The 11341-nt window shown below is 33.2% G+C and overlaps 1 protein-coding gene across 1 annotated transcript; it reads left to right on the top strand.

Moving 5' to 3' along the window:
* Window positions 1-2994: 2994 nt before the first annotated feature.
* Window positions 2995-6506, top strand: LOC133798669 (cytochrome c6, chloroplastic-like). The gene is made up of 6 exons (XM_062237105.1): window positions 2995-3225; window positions 3326-3440; window positions 5579-5676; window positions 5751-5782; window positions 6064-6127; window positions 6243-6506. The coding sequence occupies exons 1-6, from the start codon at window positions 3166-3168 to the stop codon at window positions 6384-6386; spliced, it is 513 nt and encodes a 170-aa protein (XP_062093089.1). The 5' UTR covers window positions 2995-3165; the 3' UTR covers window positions 6387-6506.
* Window positions 6507-11341: the final 4835 nt, after the last annotated feature.

Below are 11341 nucleotides of genomic sequence, written 5' to 3'. Positions count from 1 at the left end.
GTTTGGAAAACGGATCAAAAAGCAAAAGTTAAAAGTTTTTCAGAAAAAACTTTTTTGACTCTAAGAGGGCGGGAAAACCCCAGTTTTTTCTACAAGCTTACAAATCAAAATTTTACTTCGATTTTAAGCCCTAAATTCATAATCCTAACTACCAAACTGATCCTTAACCCCTACAAAGTATTATTTCAAGCTCAAATCTACGTGCCATGTCACTTTGAAACAATTTTTTTCAAGAACGGTAAAAAATATTCAAGAACTCAGGAACTCATAATAAAAAATGGAGATAAACAGATATTGCATGGCATATCAACAACTGAAAAGTTTGAGGAACTTACTTGTATAGAGGATGGAGTAGAGTTCTGAGACGCTAAGTCGATTTGGCTAGGCAGGAGCTTCGTGGATCATCAAGAGCCGTCTGAGTTTCTGGAGGTGTTGCGCCTTGTTCTTCGGTTTTCTTGAGGATAAAGGTAAAACATAAAAAGTGAAAATTGATTATGAGGGATTATTTATATTAGTCGAGGAGCAGTTACCGAGGTAATCATGAAGGGTAACTTTTCAAGGCATGGGGAAGTGTAATAGCCGTCAAATCACTTTTGGTGAACCAAAAAGACATGATTAGTTGCCTTTTTCGAGAAGGCATGGACGACTCTGACAGATTTGATGGGGCATGCGAAGGGTCGGTCACCTAAGTTTATTTTATGCTGGTTGCAGTAAAATAAACTTGGGGGGTAAATGTTTACCCAAAAATGCCTCCTGATGACGTGGCAAGAATTTCTTACTCATGGTTGGCACGTGGCAGTTCTGAGTGAAGGGATCCTGTTCGATCATTGATCAGATAATTGTTGATTCGTCAAGTCTCGCGGTTAAATACGACTAGTCTGGTCGCATACTTCTATTTACTTCCTTTGAGATAAGCAATCTTGTAATAATTACATTCATTATATTTCTTTTTATGACCTTGATACGCTGATCTTAATTGTAATTAAGGCCTATCGACACATGTAACCCTCTTGAGCCTATAAATAAGAATGAGAGGGCTCAAGGAGGGGGACTCTTCTTTGAATTTTTAATCTTTGGATTCAGAGGGAAAAACATAGTGTGATTATCCACCGAAATTGTAATTCTCCTAAGACTGGTGAAACTCAAGAACCCTAGTTCTTTGATCACAGTATTGAGATTCAATATCAATAAGAACACTAAAGTGGACATAGGTCATTACCACCTAGTTGGGGCTGAACCACTATAAATCGCTTGTGTCACTTTCTTTCCATTTGATTATCTTCTTGATTTCCTTTTTGTTCTTTGTTGTTTATTTGACTCCGTGTCGTTGACCAAATCAATGGTCAACAATGTATACCTGTCAAACATTTCTCAACTAAATTGTTGGTTTCTTGTTTAAAATCCAGTTTATTGCACTAACCATGACAATCAAGACTAGTAATTAGAGCAAAATCCAGAAGGCTAAATCTAATCGACTGCCCAGAAAAATTGGCCCAGAACTCACTCTCACATGGTTGACGAACCTCCCTCAACAACAAATTATGACAAAGTTGAGGCTAAAATGTTTAACTAGGAATACCTAAAATGTGTCTGAAACAGTCTTAGAAAACAACACCTTCTGCTCAATAAACAAAATAGTATTTATATCTTCAATGATTTTGTGAGAACAAGTAGACACAACCTTTGAATGATAATAATATGATGAAGTGTACTTGTTTTCCCAAATCTAAAATAAAATTAAGTAACAGATTAGAAATAAACGAAACAAAAAACAACGAAAGAACAATAGCATGACAACTATATATAAACACCATTCAACCAGATTTGTTGCCAAAACGAAACAACAACTTTAAGAAAAACTCACAAACAACCCTTGATCAAAACAAAAATAAGCAACTAACCATTAAAAATCTTGCTTATGCATTAAACAAATTTAAAACAAAAGTTGTAAAACTAAATAACCTAACAATTAAAAATCTCGCTTATGCATTGAACCAAACATATTGTATGCATTATAAGCATAATAAAATGAAAACATAAACCTTCAAAATATGACAACTGACATTAACTAGAAAATAATGTCAGAATAAACAACAACACGAGAAAGATAATAAACATAAACAACAACAAAATCTGAACAAAAAAAATATCAACCATATCTCTCAAAAATACACAAATCGAACTTAACTAATATATTAAGAACAATAAAATCACCTAACAAAAACCCTAAACAAACCTTTGGGTGTTTTTTTGAAGACTCCTCAATTGGATTACGATAGTCAACTTTAGAAGAACAAGTAATGGCCATTGAGATGGAATAATACTAGCTATATATATAAAATCAAACGGTTTTACACACTAATTAAATTAGTTCCATTTTTTTTTTTAAAAAAAAAAAAAAGCTAGAAAAGAAACTGAAAAGTCTATATAGAACCAATACAAAGTGGTCTGAGTGAGCAGAGGTAGAGGGTACATGAAGAAGAAGAATAGGGGAATGTAAAGAGTGGAGAGAGAATGTAAAAACGTGCTTAAGTAACCAACAATGATGATATAAATACCGTTTATGCATAAAACTGTATAGGTGTAATTAAAAAGTGGTCCCATGGCAAAATGACATATTTTTTAATAGTCGAAAAACTTAAACAGTTATTCAAAAATTTTAGCCCGTTAGTTAAATTTTTAGAGAAATGTCATTTTACAAAAAAATTTATTAAAAGTAGATGAGAGTGCACGATCTATTAAGAGCTTATTTTCAACAATTTTTCTTAAAAAGTATATAAATGGTATAAAAGTAAATTCAAAACCTGAGTAAAATTCCTTTAGACAAAGCTTAAAAGAAGTCTCAATTTTCACTAACTTGGATATTTTGAGGAATTTTTAACGTGCCAAATCTTTCTGGAGCAAGATTTGAATTGTCGGTAAGAAAATCCAATTTTTTCTATATATATAAAAAAAAGAAAAAAAAAAGTGCAGTGCTACAATAAACGTAATCAACGGTGAAGATTGAGCACCAGCAAAATTATCCTTGTGAGGGTAAAACCCATGCCCGACGTTTACAATTACATGTTTTGTTTGGAAAAAATGGTGTGGGAGTTGGGTGGGTAATTCGGCTCAGTCTCACAGTCACAGCCCATCTTATCGTTTCCACTCCGAGGGAGAGAAAGAATGATGAAGCTTCTACACGTTACGCTTAAGCCTTATAAGGGAGTCTGCTGTCTCTCCAAGGTAACTCTCTATTCCTTTCTCCATCCCTGTTTTATACATTTCTGCTCTTCACCTCTGTTGGGTTATAATTTGAATTTGTTCCAACTGTAATGCGGGAAAGGAGCCAAATCCAGTTTCTGTTCCTGAAAGTAATGATAAAGTTAAGTTTCTCAAGAACTTAGCTCCACCTCTAGTGGCTGCTTTCCTCGCTTTATCTCCAATGGCTTATACCCCAGGTAATCAGAACACGCTTTTACTTTACAATTGTGTTTTATTTTTAGTTCCTTACTTTTTCTTTTTCCTTAAAATCCCATTTGATTATTTTATACTATTCGATTTTCTGTTTGTAATTATTTAGTGTAATTTTGGTTTACTTTTCCCTAAATTCTAGTCAAAATTTCAAAGCGTCAAATTAATTATTATTTTTTAAGAAATTTGTCCAGGTTTTATGACTACAACTATTTTTTTTGGTTCCCTTTTTAGCTTCTATCTTCTATCTTTAGCTCGGGATTCATAATAATATAAACCTTACATAGATAGTTAGTTGAAAAAAGATCGTTTTCTTCTCCGTGTATGTCACTGGTTTATAATTTTTTTTTGTTGGTAATAACTTAACAATTCAGGGTTAATCCAAGCCAATTCAGCTTGTCATTTTTAGTGCTGTTCTACCATAGTTCAGTTGTCATTCATCACTTCAGCATTAGCAATCCTCTTCTAGATTTTTAAAAAACCCACCTTCTTAGCCTTACATTGTTGTAATTTATGAATTAGAGATGCAAAATTCATGATGAAGAATATTTTCGAGTTTTGGGTTATACCATTTTCTATGTATTTTATCTAATCATCAATTTTTACCATCAGTTTTAAAAAAACCAAAATAAAATCCATATGTTAAAACGAAACAAAATAAAGATTTGTTAAATATCTGATTATATTTTTTTTATATAATAACTAAATTGTCGATATTATGAATAAATGAATATAAAGTTTAGTAATAAAAATTAGGGGGAAAAAAAGGTTATGTATTCATTTAATTTTAATCATACTGTTGTGAATCCCTACAACACAGACTCAAAGCAAACCAACAAACAAAACTAATGAAAAGAATCAATGTAACTCAATATTTCTAAAGCTGATGCTAAGTAAATGAAAACAGCAATAAAAATAAAGCAAATGAACACAAGAAATTATCCTGGTTCGGATCTCAATGTGAGTCCTATTCCAGATCTCCCTCAAGGAGTTTCTCCACTATCAAAAGGTTGATTACAAACACCAATACAAGCTATACAGTGTTACTCATCAATCATAAGACAGAACACCACCAATCTGACTTTCTTCAAGCTTGTCGATCCACCATGAATGCCATGGTTAAGAAGCACCTTTCTTCTTGAATCTTGGTCTACCTCTTTCTCTGTCTTTCTATCAATCTCAGGTCCATGAATGCCATGGTTAAGAAGCACCTTTCTTCTTGAATCTTGGTCTACCTCTTTCTCTGTCTTTCTATCAATCTCAGGTCTCAGCACTCCCTTTTTCTCACACGCTGTCTTTTTAATGTCTTAATAACACAGCTTATATAGCTTTACAAAACTTAGCCAACCGACTTATGACCTCAACTAACTAATAACAACCTTTTTAACTAACTTTTAAAACATAGTAAAAGTAGTTCTATTTCTGATTTTCATATGGATTATACTTCACACATACCATGGACATTCTGGGTATTATAAAAAAGTTTCACCAACGAGGGAATATTTTGTTCTGTTTTGACAAATACAAAGTACTTTATATGCGTTTGTGCAAGTCTACTGGTATGCTGTGTTTATAGCCTTTGATACTTTTAGTGTTGCTGGTAACCCCTAACGTGGCACTGTTTGTAAAATTTCTCCCCACAGCAGCAGTCATTTGTGAACTAGGATTTTCAATATGGCTTGAAAGTCATCACTGCCATGAGAGATTTTGATAGTTATAAGATTGCAAGGTTATAACATGCTGACACTTATCTGGTTCTTTTCATTGCAAACATTTTTTCTTTTCTTTTTGTTTAGTTTTCTTCTGTATGAGTAACTTGTTTCAATACAAATCATTAGCAATGAGCATGGTTCTTTGACAATAATCACATACTGATATTGACAACCATGACATATTTTACAAGTAATATCTTAACCTGTTCCTTCATCTGCCTTCTTCTATGACAAAAGAAGCAACAGTAATAGTTAAGCATTGCGTTCTTTAATATGATTACTTCCCATTTCTGAGTATAGATTGTTCTGAACACAACTTTTATATAATATCACTAGACTATTTTTTTTTTTCTTTTTCCCTACAACAAAATAGCTTTGTTTTGAATTGGTTTTTAGCTGCTTCTGTTGTGCAGATTCACTAGGACAAACCATAGATGTACAAAGAGGAGCTTCTTTGTTTGGCAACGCTTGCATTGGATGTCATACCGGAGGTGGAAACATAATCCAACCGGTGAGCATCATTTGAGAGCTAGCTTTCTTGTTCTACTATTCTACTCATTCTAAGATGTTTCTTCCTGTGTCCAGGGTGCAACACTCTTCCTAAAAGACCTACAAAGGTAACTGGAATTTCTCTCAGTCATTTCCATTCATATCACAATAAAATTCTGATATTTGTTAGTGAACATGAAATTCTTGTTCGAATGTTGAAACTAAGTCCCATCAAAATGTTACACTATACATGGCACCCTGTTGTTGGATTGTCTCTGTAATTGTTTTGAATTTATGAGATGACAAAATAAAAGATGCAGTATGAAATGCCATAATTTATGTCCAGAGACTCCAATGATCCTTTATTGCAAAAAATTTCCTTACAACTTTCAACTTTCTTGTCTCACAGAAATGGACTAGACTCAGAAGATGAAATTTACCGTGTTACATATTATGGGAAGGGGAGAATGCCGGTAAGTTTATTTATTTATTTCTTTTCAGAAGAAAAAAAATTAAAAATTAAAATTCAATTAATCCTACAAAATGTATTGCCATTAAGAGTTAAGCTAATTTTTAAATAATTTGCAGGGTTTTGGAGAAAATTGCACACCTAGAGGTCAATGTACATTTGGTGCTCGTTTAAAGGATGAGGAAATCAAGCTTTTAGCAGAGTTTGTCAAATTACAAGCAAATCAAAACTGGCCAGAAATAAATGGCGTTGATGAAGATTGAGCCAAACGGAAGAATCCAGGGTTAAATTTTTGAGAAATTTACACTCCACAACATTTTTTACAAATTAATTACAAAAATACCATACATAATTTAATTTTACATAAATACCTTGTTTTTTTTCAGTTTCTTACATTCTCTCTCTTCCCCTTATTTTCAAAAATGTAATATTATCGTAACCTACTCTTCAATATGACCATTTTGATATGTAGGAAACATTTGTTTTTTCGCTGTTACCGGAGAAGATGACCAAAATAAAATGCAACATTTTAGTTTTTTTTTTTATATTCTATTGATTAAAAAGTAACTAAATTTTAAACTTAAACAAAATTTAATATAACTAAAATTTGTATTCTTATTTTACATTTAAAAGACAATATATGATATTCTAAATTGTCTTAAAGGTATTTAAAAATATTTAAAGTAATTTTTTTAAAATAGATTATTTAGGATACTGTTTAATAATATTTAAATATGACATAAGACTATTTTTGGTAACTCACCAAGTTTGTTTGTTACTTTAAATTTGTGGCATATTAAATTTTTTAGTCATATATCAAAAGATAAACAATTGGTATCTTAAATGATTTATAAAAAGTAATGAAATTTTGGCTTTTAAATATAACTATGAAGCATACTAAATAATATCAATTTCTAGTAAGTTATTTGTGATAGCTTGAAATTATAGGAGTAACTTTTTATACTATATGATAACTAATTAGTTTTTAAGATAGTCTTGAAGGTAACATAAAAATATATTAATAATAAGACATGTAAATTACACGAGTGACTAAAAATGTCTATTAAAATTTTTCATTTAAAAGCTACTGTATAATATACTAAATTAATTTTTTTTAATAAACTATATGTTAACTTATTATATTATACGGTAACTCATTAGATTCTTAAATAAGCTTGAATGTTACCAAAAATGTATCATAAATAGTAAGATACCATAATATAACATAAAAATAATTAATTTATATATTAAGATGTCTACAAATAAGTTTTGGAGGTAACCAAAAGCAACTGAAACAATATGATCTATTAATAAAGCTTTTAATAAAAAAAAAGGTGACCAATTGGTATCTTATTGGTATCGTAAGCAACCAAAATGTAATTTTTTACAACCCAAAAGGCACACTAGTCGTGCTCGAAAGCCTAGATACAACTTTAGAGTGTAACCCATTATTTTCAATCAATGACTTAACTTAAGAGTGTATCTTAGGGTCAGTCAAACTTGAAATACATCACTAATTATATTATCATAAGAGAAGTCAACCTTGAGATAAAATAAACATATTCGAAAGTCTTTCTTTAGGGAGACTGCAAACAGATGCGACACGAGGCTCTACCTATGCCTCTCGGTGTTCAATCAATAATGGAGACCATGAGACTTATTGTCATAAATCTCTTTCCCACTCACTATATTGGAAAAATGTGTTTTTCACAAAATTAATATTTTTTAATTTAGTTGTAAAAATAAATTTAATTATTTTTACGAAATAATATTCTAATAATTACTAATCCAATTAAGGAAAACAAAACAAAATTGTGTTCTTAATTCTAGTTCTAATTTTTCTTTAACTAAGAGAATATCATTTTTATTTTAATCAAATATTTTTCATTAAAACAACAAATTAAACAAATTTAATTTTGATTTACCATCTTAACTAATTAAGACTAAATTTATTATATGAATTATCAAATATAAGCGTATAACAAAATATAGGAAGTTCCTAATGGCATGTTTCTACACAAATGTAATGCATGTTAATTACATATTGTGTGGGTATATGAATGACATGTTATAATGCATGACAAAATATTAAACATTTTAATTACATTCAAACATTTATAATAAGTAAATAAAAGCGGGTATGGTAACTTTTGAGTATTTCTAGAATAAATTGCAACATTTGCAAAAAAATACATGAAAATGTAACCTATACTAACTAAGGTTTGATAAAGCACACTTTGATCTTCAACCTTGAGATGTAGTTTCGTTGAGCCAATGCCACATTTTTCCATATCCATTTTGAATTATATAACTTTTTAATTATTTTAAACAAACTTTTAAATTAATTAAACTTTGGGTTTTAACACCCAAAAGTTTCTAAGGCTCAATTTGAATTTGGGTAATTTAATTCAAAAATAAAATTAAACAATTTAATTTTAATAAATTAAAATTCAAGATAATTTTAATTTTGGACATTTTAATTAAAACTATTTTAATTATGGAAGATAACAATTAAAATATTTTTAATTAAGGAAAATAATCAACATAATTTCAATTAAAGAAATTTCCAAATTAAAATCATTTTAATTCAATTTATGATTTTTAGTTAAATGAATAATTAGAAATAATTATGCTAACAACACACTAGGGTTTATTTAAAACAAACCCTAGGTTGTTGTACCAAGGGTGCGGCAACTGGAGGCTCAGTTGGGAGCCAGCGTGGTCGTGGCTGGGTGTGGAGGTGCAGTAGAGGCGCATGGCTGCAAGCTGGAGCGCAGGGGCATGGCTGGGCACGCGGGGGCGTGGGGCTAGCTGGCGCACGCTAGCTGGGCAGCAGCTCGAGGCTCGGGCTTAGGCTCCAACATAATTTTTTACCCAAAATTTTAAACAAAAATTACAAAACTCCTATGCCCAAAATGACTTACATATTTCATCTAGAAATTTTAAGAACAATTCATAAACCCAAAAGCACCATAATAAACAACCCTTAATAATCTATCATCATGAAAATAAACATCTATCAATTCAAACATATATCACATATAATATAAAAATGCATATAATCCCACACAACAATTAATAATATGTATATATTAATGACCTGCTCTGGTATCAATTGTTGGAAAAACATTCACAACACGTAGCAAAAATAGCATGGTGGACCCATTGTGTAGACAATAAAAAAATTCATTAATCATATACACAGTTATATGACCAAGAAAACACTCCAAAAATATTAACATACTGTAACGCCCTGGTTACCCCAGAACAGTTACGGTGAACAGTGAACCGGAAATTTGACTCGCTACCCGAGTCCTTTGGTTAAAAACGTGATCTAGGTACTATTAAAAGGTAAGGTGAAAACCAATAAAAAGGAAAGGGTACATTTCATTAAGTAAATAAACTGCTCATGAGCCTTTTAAAATGTTTACAAGATGTTCATAATACAGAAGAGTCGCTACAGTTTCAAATTTACAATCCCCGCCGGCCTAAGCGGCAAAAGTAGGGTAAACCCCTAGTCCCTCTGAGAACTCCTTGACCGTGGCAGTCAAGCGGCCCTGTATGTACATCACATCGCCCAAGCTCTCCACTCAAGGCTGGCCAAGCTTTTCCTTTCCTTTACCTGCACCACATAGCACCCATGAGCCAAGGCCCAGCAAGAAAACATAATAAAACATGATATAATATCAACAACGATCATAATAACCATTCAGGACTATCAGTCCAACAAATAGGTGACAATAGCCAAAAGTCACAATAATGAGCATCGCTCCCTCTAGCCATGTGATGATAGAGTCACCAGGGCTTAACTGATAGGTGATTTCTTTCATAAGCATGTTCAGGACAGGTGCATGGTAATTGGTCACCAACATAACCTTCCTCACGACTCTAGGGTCGAAACTATGGACAACGTCCCTTAGCCATGTGACAAACGGTCACCGGGGTCATATACCTTGGCTATAGTCATCTGGTCGTAGACCAGGCAAGCGCTTATAAGTTCTTCGACCTTAGGGTCGGTCCCACATTAATGCCATAGAGCCATTCAATGCGTGATCATCGACTTTAGAGTCGGTCACTAACTAGTCAGTGTCTCAAGCAGGTAATCAACATTCACTAGCATTTAACATGCGATCCATGTCCACATATATCAACCAACATGCCTCAAATATCCAACCATGCATGTCATATACCTGTACAGGGTGCAACTGTATTCATACACTGTTTTCTTACCTCTGGTTCGAGTGAGGATTATTATATGAACGACCCCTGAGAACGATCAACCTTTAAAATCCTTGACGGTCACCTGGTCATAACCAAATTATAGAATTTATCAATAAAAATGATAACTGAGGGTTCCCAAACCAAATCCCAGCCCCCCGAGATCTCAAATACTACCCAACCGGGTACTAGGTTCAACCCCGAGGCCTATGGTTTGAATCCCTAAGCTAAAAACCACATTCTAACAAAATTGGCTTTAAGGGCCGCGGCCCCCCTCTGCTGCGCCGCGGCGCACCTCCAAACAGAGAGCCTCCCCATCTGCCAGACGCCAAGGGCCGCGGCGCTCCCCTGTTGCGCCGCGACGCTCAACCCAGAATGGCTAAGTCGGCCACACGAACCAGTCTTTTTCCCTGAGCTCTTTCCTCTCAAACCAGCCCTTCAAACCCTCTCTAAACCTCTTCCAAACACACAATTAAACCCCCAAATAACACCCATAGCTCACCCTCATCAAACCCCAATCAAAACAACATAAAAACTCCCTTTAATCCTCACTCCCCACATCAAAATCCATGGACCAAAAACTGAAACGAAAACAGAGCATAACTTGAGTTCAATGACCAAAACTTACCTTAAAACCTGTTTTGAACTTCCCACACAAGCAGAACCAAGTCTACTAACTCAGCCTTGAAGTTCCTTAGCTTGATATCCCACCTAGAACTCAAAACTCTCAAAGAAGGCAATGGAGAAGATGAAGCTAGGAGAAGGTACGGGAAGAGAAGAAGGCAAACCCCTATTTTTACTCTGTTTATTCTCCAGCTTTCTAAGCCACTTAAGTCACATATATCCTCCCAAAAAGACCAAAATACCCTTGTGTCATCCTAAGCCTTTTAAACCAACTCAAGGCCAAAATTGGTACATTCCGCTAAACCCGTTAATTATAATTAACGCTTCCCAATTCCCGCTAACCTCAATATCCTCAAACACCAATAATTCACATCCC

Source organism: Humulus lupulus, chromosome 8 (assembly GCF_963169125.1).
Source record: "Humulus lupulus chromosome 8, drHumLupu1.1, whole genome shotgun sequence".
In the NCBI taxonomy this organism is placed as follows: domain Eukaryota; kingdom Viridiplantae; phylum Streptophyta; class Magnoliopsida; order Rosales; family Cannabaceae; genus Humulus; species Humulus lupulus.
This window is presented reverse-complemented; position numbering and strand designations above follow the sequence as displayed.

Bases quoted from the DNA above. Each gene is read 5' to 3' on its own strand.
- LOC133798669 (XM_062237105.1), top strand. From the start codon at position 3,166: ATGATGAAGCTTCTACACGTTACGCTTAAGCCTTATAAGGGAGTCTGC. The intron at 3,441-5,578 runs GTAATCAGAACA...TCTGTTGTGCAG, and splicing joins TCCAATGGCTTATACCCCAG to ATTCACTAGGACAAACCATA. The intron at 5,783-6,063 runs GTAACTGGAATT...CTTGTCTCACAG, and splicing joins TTCCTAAAAGACCTACAAAG to AAATGGACTAGACTCAGAAG.